General features: G+C 39.6%; 1 protein-coding gene across 1 annotated transcript in view; it reads left to right on the forward strand.

Annotated features, from left to right (window-relative positions):
• LOC141144863 (leukocyte elastase inhibitor-like) overlaps positions 1-13,327 on the forward strand; it is a 48,691-nt gene that overhangs the window by 9,415 nt on the left and 25,949 nt on the right. Inside the window, exon 3 of the mRNA XM_073630947.1 lies at positions 851-991. Coding sequence (XP_073487048.1) covers positions 851-991 — 141 coding nt within the window. The remainder of the gene's footprint in view (positions 1-850; positions 992-13,327) is intronic.

The raw sequence follows: 13,327 nt of genomic DNA on the forward strand, positions 1-13,327 counted from the left end.
GGGGGATGAGTCATAAGAGGGCCAATGAGAGCGGAGGTGTGTGTCTGTGTAAATCCAGGAAGTGAACAGGCAGCAGCTTCCGCTGCCCACAGTTAAAATGTCTGCAGCCAGACTCAGTGGAGGGAGATTTCTGAAGCATATTTGGCAAGTACAGAATAACAGTATATATAAAATAATACACAGTGGTTGGAGGGAAGCTTCAGAAAGGTAAAGATGTTTTTATTACAGATTATGTGAGCAGACTGCAGTTCCTCTTTAATATAACACAACCAGAACAACCATCCTTAACCACTTCCCACCAAACCACTGTACATAAATTGCCGGTGGGACAAGTACTGTTCTGAGTGGACGTACCCGCACATTCTCTCAGAACTGCATTTATGCGTGCCCCCAGGGGCACGCATCAGTGTGACCACTGTCTCGTGGACACAGCCGATCACCGATCTGTGTCCTGATTGGCGGTGCTCCACCTTGGTACCATGTGATCATTGTGACCAATCTCAGCAATCACATGGCCAGTAGTAAAGATGGCTGCTATTGATGCAGCCATTTTGAACTACTGGGAGCTCTGTGATTGGTCAGTGTGATCACAGGATACAAGGCCAAGCACTGCCTCCCTGTACCATGTGATCAGCTGTAGCCAATCACAGCTGATCAGTGTTCTCATGGCTAAAGGTATGCAGCCGAGATCTGTCAGAAATGATTGTTTATACAGCCATCACAAAAAAACCTCCCTGATAGAAAATCTTTATTATGAAGTCCTGTTTCTTATGAAATGTGATTGTTTTACCAGATAAATTAACTTTAATGGTTCAGTTATCATTTTTATTTGTTCTTTTCTTTTATATAGGTTTTACATTTTGATGCTGTTAAAGATGTCCATTCCAATTTCCAAACACTGAATGCTCAGATTAATAAGAAAGCTGGTTCTTCATATACACTGAATCTTGCTAACAGACTATTTGGTGAAAAGACATTTGACTTCTTATCTGTGAGTATTCTCTTTCCCCAGATAACAATGAAATGAGTATTTGTAATTATTAGTTTATACTTTAATTGGACTGTGAGTCAATCTTTTATCATAATACCAGCAGACTATCACCGTAAAAGAGAAAAAGCACAATTCAGTTGCCCATAGGAACCAAACAAGTGTGATTTAACACTGCTCTAGCTGAAATGTCATCGGTTGGCAAAGACTACTGCAAATATTTGCTTGTTACATCATGCTTGTAAAGAAGATGGGTATCTGTTAGATCCTATCACAGACTTGATTTTCCTGGTAGCGTTTCTAAATATGTTAATGTTACTGTTTTAGTGTAGGTGGTACGGGAATTTCAGTATTACAAACCACCTGTTGTATGAATTTGTCACCTTGGCCGGTTCAGTTGAACGAGAGGAAGAAAAGCCTCTAAAGTCTCCATGGGGCCTTGATGAGTAAGACCAATGGCACTTAAGCTACAGCTGTTGTTACTGAGTGAGCATAAGGGGCAAAAATCTCACATTTCCTTGTCAAAAGAAGTTTATTGAGTATACAATGTTATAAAGATACATAAAGTAAGTTTACAAGGATGTATAAAGTAAGCTCATTGTTTTACAGTAGGGTTTATATAGGTAAATATCATGAAATTTCAAATATTAAACATTGGGTTCACGTAAACCTAAATTAAAGATATATATCATTTCCTTAGTTACTTTTGTAGGTATTTAAATGATTTATACCTACTATACATATTGTTTACAAGTAGAGTGTATATAGGTCAAATAAATTCTGATAATGAGCTTTAATCGTAAGGTGGAGAAAAGGAAAGAGAAAGAAGAAAAAGGGTTGAAAGGTAGAGGTATGGTCCACAAGGTTGTCCCGCTCGTCAGTTTATTATTCTTTTTAGTTCTCTTTGAAGCCTTAGAATGGGTGTCTCTGTAAGTCATTTAATCTGTTACCATGGCAACAGGACAGAGTCATTGAAATTTGACAGGAACTGTTGTTTTATCCAAGGATGCCAAAGTTTTTCAAATTTTGGAATTTGATTTTGATCGATGGCTACCATCTTAGCATGGGACATTGTATTATTCATTCTGTGAATTGTTTCTGCTAGTACCAATGTAGGAGATTTCCATGCCTTGGCCACTGTTTGTTTTGCAGCCGTTATTAGTTGGATCATAAGTTTGAATTGAGAGAGTGTTAACCATTCCGGTTTTAGATTAAGTAAAGTTAAATATGGATCTGGTTGTATTATTTTTTTAAATATTTTAGATGCAATCACGAAGACTTCCTTCCAGAAGGTTTGGATTACTGGGCACGTCCACCATATGTGTAAATATGTGCCTATTTCTGGGCATCCTCGAAAACAAAGAGCTGAGGTATTAGGTGAATATTTTGCCACTCTAGCGGGTACAAGGTACCAGCGAGTTAGGACTTTATAATTTGTCTCCAGTGCTAAGATGTTGGGTGAAGATGACTTAGATGTGAGCCATATGTTAGACCAGTCCGTGTCTTCTAAAGTTCGTCCCAGGTCCTCCTCCCACCTCTGAACGTAAGAGGGTCTATTAAGATTTGCTACTCCATATAATTGATTATAAAGTGATGAAATTGTACCTTTAGCAAATGGATCTTTTGTACAGATTGATTCAAAAATGGATAATTGGGATAATGGTGTATCCCCCTTTAGGAATGGTGTATAGAAATTTTTGATTTGGAGATATCTAAATATCTCAGAGTTTGGTAGATCATATTTTTCTCTAAGCGATGGAAATGAAAGGAATGATTTAGATGCTATGAAGTCATTTAGTGTCTGAATGCCTGATGTTGTCCAAGCTTTAAAAGAATTTGGGTAGATCCATGCCGGATAAAAGGCCGGATTTCTGATAAAAGAAAGGAGAGGATTGTGTGGAGATTGTAACTGATATTTGGTTTTTAGTTTATCCCAGAGAGATAAGAAGTGTTTAGTTATGGGATTATGAATTTTAAAGCGGTCTTTAGGATCAAGCCATAATAAATTTGATATTAATAGAGGGTCATTTTCTGAAGCCTCTATAAATACCCATAATGGGATTTCCTGTTTTGCATGGTATTTGGACAAACTGGCCAAATGTGCTGCTCTGTAGTAGTTAGTAAAATTAGGGTATCCCAGGCCTCCTTTATTTTTGGGAAGATGTAGTGTGTGTATAGGTATACGTGGTTTAGAAGAGCCCCATATAAACAAAGTTGCTCTTTTTTGTACTATTCTCAAAAAATAGGAAGGAATTGGAATAGGGAGGACTCTGAATAGATAAAGCAATTTGGGTAGAATAGTCATTTTGATTGCATTAATCTTCCCTATCCAGGATAAAGGAAGTTGCGACCATTGTTTTATTAGATTTGTGATCTGTCTTAATACAGGAGGATAATTGGTTGAGAATAAGTCAGAATGAGATGCTGTTAAATGAATTCCAAGATATGGGATTGATTTTTCTGCCCATGTGAATGGGAGTGCAGCCCTAGCCGGGATCAATTCCATGTTTGTGAGTGAAATATTAAGCACTAGGCATTTCTTAGGATTAATCATAAGGCCGGATAGGGCTGCAAATCCATCAAGAGCTGGTATTAAGTTAGGACCAGAGACCTGTGGTGATGATAGAAAAAGTAATATATCGTCTGCAAATATACATAATTTGTGTGTAATACCTCCTACTTCAATGCCAGTTATAGTTTGGTTTGTTCTGATGTATTGGGCCATGGGTTCGAGTATAAGGGCAAATAATAGGGGAGATAATGGGCAACCCTGTCGGGTACCTCTTTCGATATTAAAGGCTTCAGATTTGTATCCAGCATATTTTATATAGGCTTTGGGTTTATTATATAATGCTTTGATCCATGTTAAAAAGTGGGGTCCAAAACCCCATTTTTGTAATGAATATTGCATATATTGCCAGGATACTGTGTCAAATGCCCTCTTAATATCGAGAGATAGAAAACATAAAGGGATTTTCCGTTTTTTAGCAATATGTGCCAATAACACTGCCCTGCGTATATTATCGCCTGCCTGTCTATTTGGCATGAAGCCTACTTGATCTCTATGTATTAATTTTCCTATAATGCTATTGAGGCGTTTTGCTATTATTTTTGCTAATAATTTAATATCGAGGTTTAACAGAGAGATAGGCCGATAATTCACACAGGAAGTATCATCAGAAAGGGGTTTTGGGATCATACAAACAATTGCCAGTAGTGTTTCTTGCCGAAAAGAATGTCCATCTAGAAGATTGTTAAAAGTTTCAGTGAGAATGGGAGAGAGTATTTCTGAGAATGTTTTATTGTATAAAGCCGAGTAGCCGTCTGGGCCTGGTCTTTTGTTAAGTTTTAGGTCTTTTATGGCGTTAGCAACTTCATCTATAGTTATATGCTCATCCAAACTGCTTTTTTGATTCTGAGATAATTCAGGTAAGGTTATTTTTGAGAAGAAGGATTCAGCCTCTGTAGGATTAAATTCATTGTTTGTCTTGTATAAAGTTGCGAGATGTGAGTGAAATTTATGGACTATTTTAACTGGATTACAAGTGTAAACATTTTTTGATAATTTCAAACGTATTGGTTTGAAAGATTTGTTAGTTGAATTTAATGCCCGAGCCAAATATGTACCTGGTTTGTTTGTATTCATGTAGAAATTGTGTTTGGAGCGTTTGAGGGATTTATCAACTGACTCAGTGAGAAATAGATCGTATTCCAATCTAGATTTTTCCAGATGAGATTTTGTACTCTGAGATGGATTATCTTGAAATGATATGTAGGCTGCATTAAAATTGAGTTCTAGTTTTTTTTGCTAGATTTTTGCGTTCCCGTTTAAATAGTGCCATTTGTCTTTGTATTGTACCACGCAGGACAGGCTTATGAGCTTCCCACAGTGTTATTGGGGAGATGTCTGTTGTATTATTAATTGATATGTATTCCTTTAAAGCTTGTTCAATGGCCATCTGATGTAGTGGGTGTTTGAGCATTATGTCCGGTAAGTACCACGTTGGGTCATGCGCTTTTGGTATGGCTGAGGCTATAGTAGTGTATACTGCATTATGGTCAGACCACGGAATCGGAATTATATCTGATGCAATAATTTCTGGTATCATTCCTATTGTTAGAAAAATATGATCTATTCTGGTGAAGGTTTGATGAGGGTGCGAGAAATAAGTGAATTTCTTTTTCATTGGGTTACTTTCTCTCCATGAATCTACCAGATTGTATTTGGAAAGAAGTTGAGAAAAAGGTAATCTAGAGGTTATTTTGGATGGTGTAAAAGGTGATTTATCTAGAAATGGGAGGAGGACCTGGTTCGAATCCCCACACATTATCACTGTTCCTATTTTGTGTGTATTAATCACTTGTAATATATGTGAGAGGAATGGTGTAGGTTGTTTGTTAGGAGCGTAGTAGGAAATCACCGTGATTGCTGTATCCATTATATAACCCATGAGTATCAGGTATCTACCTTCTGGGTCTTTAATTTCTGATGATAAGGTGAATGGTGTGGATCGGTGAAATGCAATTAGAGTTCCCCTTTGCTTGGTACAGGCAGAAGCCGTGTAAATTTGTTGATAAAAAGGAGAAATATATTTTGGAGTAGAATCTTTGGTGAAGTGTGTTTCTTGGAGGCATACTATGTGAGCCTTCTTGTTATGGAAAGTACGGAAGGCTTTGGTCCTTTTTTGAGGGACATTTATTCCCTGAACATTCAGGGAAAGTATATTTAGTGGTGCCATGGCAATAGATCAAATAGTTTTGACTTACTTTTTGTTATGCAGAGCTGACTGCGCAGATCAACCTGTGTGGACTGAAGAGATGAATAGATAGAAAAGAAACCAGTGAATTCTGGAGTAAAGAGTAAACAAAAAACATATAAGATTAGATGATACATTGTATAAATTATTTTTTGCAAGTAATCACAATTTACCCGTGAAAGAGAATAAATATCTCTCTCAGGGGAATAAGTGCCTTCGTCACACTCCCACATAATATGGTTGGGAGAATGAGGAGGGCTAATGGGGGTACACGGATCTTCCGCTTACAGGAGAGAAGTGCTATGTCAAAAGACATCAAAATGATGTTTCGTTAATTGGAGTGCAGAATATAGTTTTTGTTGAAATTATTTATTCCAGGGTGGTTGTATACGGTTAGTCTTTCCCTAGGCTAAATAATTCAGTTAGAAAAGTACTGTTAATAACTTTGGTATTGATGAAGATAGTTTGAATTATTTTGGGACTTTAACCCCTCCAGAGTAAACAATTACATATTTTATTCATATGTAACTGTTTAGATATGTTAACTCATAAAATTGAGGTTGTATTGCTTCAGATTAGAATAAACAAAAACATAATTCTAGGAACTAGTTAGGTAATAATATATTTGTTTTAAGAAAAGAAAGAAAAAGCTTCCATTACTTCTGGATTATTGAACATATTTGTCCTAAAAAGTAATAAATCTATTGTTACTACCTGATAATATATAACTGAACAAGAATTTCCTTATTTCACTTATATATTCTAAGGCTATATGAATCAGAAGTAATAAGAAATATAACTGGAATGTAACATGATCCCACACAATGTGTGACTATCAGAATGCAGTTACATTCAGTTATAAATACAGGTTTTTTATAGAGAACCATCTCTTAGTATAATAAATAAAGAGATATCAGGAATTTTAATGTCAGTTCATTGAATCTTCTTGGTCTGTGGATGATGTGGCATAACGGCCTCTTTTGTGAGAATGATGATTCCCATTTTGTTCTGGAATTTTCTGGGTGCTGCCTGAAGGTGAAGATGATGCCATTCTTCTGCGTGTGGGAGTGTTGCTGCTTGTGGGTTCTGTCAGATTTAATTTTAAAAGGGTTTGTTGTGTTCATCTGCTGATCTGCTTCTGTAAATTGTACCTTGGTGGTTAAATCTGACTGAAAAGGGGAAGCCCCATTGATACATAATGTTGTGGCGTTGCAGTTCCATTAGTTGGGGTTTCATGGATCATCTTTTAGTAATAGTAAGTTGGGATAGGTCAGCAAAAATTTGATAATTGTGTCCTTGAAAATTAAGTTCCTTTTTTTCTCTTGCAACAATTAGTATTTGTTCGTTTGTTCTGTAATAATGAAATTTTGTGATTATATCACGTGGGGGTCCATCTTTCTTTTTGGCTGTGAGGGCTCTGTGTACTCTGTCCAGTTCTAAACGTTCAATAGGGATATCTGGCTTTAGTTCTTGTAATAGAGCAGTAATAGTAGATTGCAGGTCTGTCACAGTTTCAGGTATTCCCCTTATGCGCAAGTTTGAACATCTGGCTCTATTTTCGTAATCTTCGAGCTTAGTTTGAAGTATTAAATTCTCTTTTTTTAATTGTTCCAATTCTGTTATATTTTCTTGGGTTGTAATTTCAATTTCATCCATTTTTATTTCTAAGGCTGCGGTGCGGTTTCCCAGCTCTCTTATTTCTTTGGTTAGGCTTTTTGTTATTTGGTCTGAGGTTTGTTTTAAAGCCTTATGAAGCATCTTTTCAAATTGTAATAATATTACTGGGGATACTGAGGAGGCTTGTGGAGAAGTTTGTGAGAGGATTTGTTCTGTATCTGACTCAAATGGAGAGTCTTGCTGTGACATTTTCTGTCTGTGAGAGCGCCCTGATGCTGTATCTTGTGAGGTGACTGGAGCTGCTTCAGCTGCAGTGAGTGCCTGTGAGCTCTTTGTGAGGTGATTTTTATTTCTGCCACGGTTTCCTCCCAGTACCATATTTCCTGCCCAAACTTTCACAGTTTGTTCCCTGGGGCAAAAAGGTTCAAATGGATACCTTTTGAGCCTGCAGGCTCCGCTTTGTCCTCTTCTCTCCTCAGCGGTGTGGAGCTCTAACAATGCATGTCTGCTCCGCTAGGCTCCGCCTCCTGCCCCCAAAAATCTCACATTTTAACCTATCTGGGTTTTTCTGACAAGTAACACAAACTGCATTTAAATGGACAGCTGTGAACTGTACCAGGGTTGCTAAAAAAATATGCCCCTGGGGAATAATTCCATATGATACTAGCAGAATTAGTTGTCTGTGTTGAAAGTATTGTTGCAAGGGCTGTATATGTCCATAAAGTATTTAAGTAAACCATGTTATATGCAGCTGCATCACAAGTAGCCCGTTGCATGCAGCAGTTAGCTTACAAAAAAAACTGCAGCATCAGAACCCCGAATCTGCCATTTATTCATAAGAAAACTTGTAAAGGTAAGTCAGTGTTTTCTGTCACTGGGCCATTTGTATACAGTGGTCATAGCCCACCCTGTTTTTTGCAGGCAGAAATAGAATTCAGTTAAAACCCAGCTCCAGGCAAAAATGAATTTTAAATAATGTGTTGGCTGGTGTCAGGCTTCCTCGCATGCAGCTATAGTAAGTGACCATAGTAAGCAGCCAAACTGACCCCCCAACGTGACAGCGACCTTCTGGGCAATGCAGGACTTTTCCCAGCGACATTCCCAATGTGAGAGTGGTGGGATGACTCTGATCCATCCTCCTGACTGTGTGCTTCATCCACTTCACTCCTATGGGGTTCCAGACACTGGGTACCTTCTTCAGGCTTGACAGCCAGGGACATCAGCAGAACTCACACTTTCCCAAGCAGCATGCTTACCAAATAAGGGCACCACATGGATGGATATGTCCTTTACTGAAGCCGCAATCAATCATGACTTTCATAGAACAACTCCATTCAATGCAAATGGACTCTTGTACCAGGCCTTTCAGGTGGCGGCTCACTTCCTTGCAGTTAGATGGGCCCATACTCCTCCTGGCCCTGGAATGGGGGAACAGAGGGACATACCAGCTTAATGGCTCTCTCTCTTCTGTCTCCTGGAACTAGGATGGGGAACCCCAGGGCACCCTGCCCTCCCCCAGGAGGGGGGAGAGCAAGAGAACGCTTATGATGTTGCCTGTTCCTCTTTCTCTGCAGTCAGACCCAGCTCTCCTCCTAGGTCCTTCCTAATATCCCAGCCTACTCCCAGGGGGAGGAGACACCTTAAAGGGGACCCAACTCTACCACCTGCCCACAAGTGTATTGTGCATCAATCACTTTACTCCTCAGTCTTGATTGCAAACACCTTTTTCTAAGCCATCCCACAGTGTATGATTCAAAGTCAGTTTCCTCTATGAGCTCAGCTAATTTCTTGCCCCAGGGAGCAGGCAATTTTCCCTGCTTGTTATCTTCTTGGGTACTGGTTCCCTCCCCGCCCAGTGAGTTCTCCTGCCTTTGGAGCCTATGAGCTAATACCTCATGTACACTCAGTAAACAGCCAATCCTTTCAGTACACAAAAAGTGTAAACAAATGATGAGGTCAGGCCAGGTAACATGCAGGCTTAATCAATACGGTCTTACAAAGCATGCATGTTTGGAAAAAAAAGCAGAACTATATATTTATCATCCAGCAAATACAGTTTGAGGAAGAAGGAGAGAAGAAGCTGCATGACTGTTTTGGGAAGGAGAGAAAGAAAAGAGGCAGCATGAACACATTGGGGAGGAGATGGATAGAAGAGGAAATCAGACTGATTTATGGAGTAGGAAGAGAGAAGAGGAATGATTACTGCATTGAGGAGATGGAGTGAGTCTGGATTGGGGAGAGAGAGAAAAGGCAGCATGATCAGACTGGAAAGGAGGGTGAGAGAAGTATCAACAAGACTAAAATGAGCAGGAGGGAGAGAAAAGAGGCAACAAGACAAGGGTGGGGAAGAGGGAGAGAAGAGAAAGCATAATCCAATTGGGGGACGGAGAAAAAAAGAGAAAGCAAGATCTATTTTTGGGGGTTGGGTTAGAGGATAGGAGGCAGCATGACAACACTGGGGAGGAGGAAGAAAAAAGGGTTTAACAGGACAGAAGTAGAGATGGGAAGGAGGGGAAAAAAGGGGGCAGAGTAACTGGATGGGGGAGGAGGTGAGAGAAGAGCCGGTGAGACCCAATTGTGGGAGAGAGAAGATCATGACCAGGGGCTCATGATAGGAGGCTGAAAAAGTCAACAACAATAGAGAGGGATGGAAAGAGGCAATGAAACTGAGAGACCAGAGCTGAGACGCAGTGGAAGTTAGTGATAGACTTTACCCACTGCCCGATGCTTGCCTTGTTACTTGACCCCAGTACCTGCACATATCTACAGTCATTGTGGGTGACAGGAGCGAGTTATCAACTGTAGGTGCTGGGAGAGCACCCCCAAACACACCAGCCCAGTTGGAAAACGTCTGCCTGTTCCCCTGCCCTCAGAGTAGTTAACAGAGCTGAATCATAGTGCAGGAGGTAACAGAGGCAGCAGTGATTTCGGAGCTCAATGCCCCTTCACATTTAACACAATAACATGGTGCATGAGGCACTGCCTTCAGTCCTAGTATAGTCATGACATGATGGCAGCCTTTGTGGAAGTTAGAAGGTAGCTATTCTCTCCCTAGACGCAGCCAAAGCATTTGACTGCGTCGAGTGGACACATTTATGGGAGGTTCTAGAGAAGTTTGGGTTGGGTAGAGGATTCTTAAAGTGTATTAGATTAATGTATTCAGTTCCACGAGCATGTATACAGATAAATGTCATCATTATCAGAGTATTTCTCTCTGTGCAGAGGTACTAGGCAGGGGTGCCCACTATCACCGATGCTGTTCGTATTGGCTATAGGACCACTGGCAATAGCAATTAGACAGACAACCACTGTCAGGGGATTTGAGAGAGGAGGAAGAGCGGACAAAATGTCCTTGTACGCAGATGATGCTTTACTATTCCTGGGAGATACAGAAACTGATTAAGACCTTTGGTAGTTTCTCGGGGTTTATTATAAATTGGAAAAAATCAGTGCTATTGCCAGTTGATCTTTAGCCCAAATAGATAATAAAATACAGGTTGTTACATCCTTTAAATACCTGGGAATAAGGGTTTCCTGTAGCATAAGGGAATATATAAATTATGACTGGGTCCCTATATTGGATAAATTTAAGGTGAAGAGTAGATTATAGACTAAATTAACTTTATCGGTGGTAGGGCGTGTAAATTTAATGAAAATGCCCCACATTTACTTTAATAATCTGGATACCACTTAAATGGTTTAAAAAAATAGATTCCCTGTTTCGAACCTTGTTATGGAAAGGGCAAAATGCTAGAATTAAGCTAACCACACTACAACTCCCTAAAGATAAGGGGGGTTTAGCCGTTCCAAATGCTAAAATGTACTTTTTAGCAGCACAACTCCAACAGGTTTCAGGATGGGGAGTGATCGACTGGACGGATCCTATCCAATCGATAGTTCTGAGTAGATCTTCACAATTTCATTTGATAGCTCAATTAGAATCAAGTAATTTTTCTTACACGTCACAGGGCTCTACCCTGGGACTCATACATAAAGTATGGCAGGAAATGAGATGTATTCTGCAATATAGTAATATTTCAGTCTATTCTCCCCTATGGGGAAATAAAAACTATGAGGAAGTGGGCAGACTAAAAGGGTTTGGAATATGGAGAGAAAAGGGGATAAAATATATTGCACACCTTTATACAGATAATATACTAAAAACATTTCAAGATTTGCAGAAAAAATACTTAATTCCCTCCCACACCTTTTATAAATATCTACAACTGCGCCATGCGCTAGAGAGTCAGTTTAAAGATAACAAAGTTAAGATACAAAATATGCCACTTATGGATTTTCTTGTAAAGATACAGGTTAAGAGGGGTCTTATTTCCACTCTCTATATGGCCATTTGACTGAGCAATCACAGAAGATAAACAGCTAAGTTTAAGCCAGAAGGGGATGGGAAAGACCTTGGAAAATTGACAGATGAAACATGGCAGTGTATACTGGAACATGTACTGTCCGTATCCATCTTACCACAGCAATGCTTAACCCAATTATATATAATATATAGAGCTTATTGGACACTAGCTAAATTATACCAATGGGGGAGGCAGAATATGTTGGAATGCCCGAGATGTTCAAGAGCATCTGCTGACCTAATGCATATGCTTTGGAAATGCCCTAAACTGTTCAGGTTTTGGCAAAATGTGGTAGAGACTATTATTTAGGCGTATTAAACACAGGTACAGGTAGATTCAAGAATATGCTTAATGGGCCCATTAGATAAAAAAATATACACTCCAGTAACTAGGATACCCATTAACCATCTCAATACAGTGCACTTTCACCCCCTTCCTGCCCAAGCCATTTTTCAGCTTTCAGCGCTGTCACACTTTGAATGACAACTGCGCGGTTATGCTACACTATACCCAAATTAAATTTTTATTATTTTTTCCCCACAAATAGAGCTTTCTTTTAGTGGTATTTGATCACCTCTGTGTTTTTTATTTTTTTTTTGCGCTATAAACAAAAGAAGAGTGACAAGTTTGAAAAAAACTCAATATTTTTTACTTTTTGCTATAATAAATATCCAATTTTTTTTTAAAATACATTTTTTCCTCAGTTTAGGCTGATATGTATTCTTCTACATATTTTTGGTAAAAAAATCGCAATAAGCGTATATTTATTGGTTTGCGCAAAAGTTATAGTGTCTACAAAATAGGGGATAGATTTATAGCATTTTAATTTATTTATTTATTTTACTAGTAATGGCGGTGATCTGCGATTTTTATTGTGACTGTGATATTGTGCCGGACACATCGGACGCTTTTGACACATTTTTTGGACCATTCACATTTAAACAGGGATCCGTGCTATAAAAATGCACTGATTACTGTATAAATGTGACTGGCAGGGAAGGGGTTAACACTAGTGGGTGATCAAGGGGTTAATTATGTTCCTAGGGAATGTTTCTAACTGAAGGGGGAGGGGACTCACAAGGGGAGGAGACCAATTGGTATTGCTCTATACTGAGAACACACATCAGTCTCCTCTCCTCTCCTCTCTGACAGGACGTGGATCTGTGTGTTTACACACACAGATCCACGGTCCTGCCGTGTTTCCGGACAATCGCGGGTGCCCGGCGGACATCGCGGCCGTCAGGCACGCGCAACGGGTGCCCAGTGACACGGCGGGCGGGCGCGATTGCCGGCAGCGGCGTGCGCGTCCCCTGGTGGGTAGGGAAGGCGAGGGCATCATATCACGCCCTCCCAGAATGAGAGCCGCGCTGCCTGGCCGTCATATGACAGCCGGCGGGCAGCAAGCGGTTAATAGGATGCTGTTTGTAGCACAAAAACTGATAGCAATTCAATAGCTATGGATTACGGTAGTTAGGGAATGATAGCTAAAATAGGAAGAATTGGTATGGAGGATTCATGAAGGGGAGGGGTATGCTAGTAGCTGATTTAGTTTGGCCCAAGGGAGGGAGAAGGGAAAAGGAAGGAGAAATTTATTTAAAAAC

This window comes from Aquarana catesbeiana, linkage group LG05, assembly GCF_042186555.1.
Source record: "Aquarana catesbeiana isolate 2022-GZ linkage group LG05, ASM4218655v1, whole genome shotgun sequence".
In the NCBI taxonomy this organism is placed as follows: Eukaryota; Metazoa; Chordata; class Amphibia; order Anura; family Ranidae; genus Aquarana; species Aquarana catesbeiana.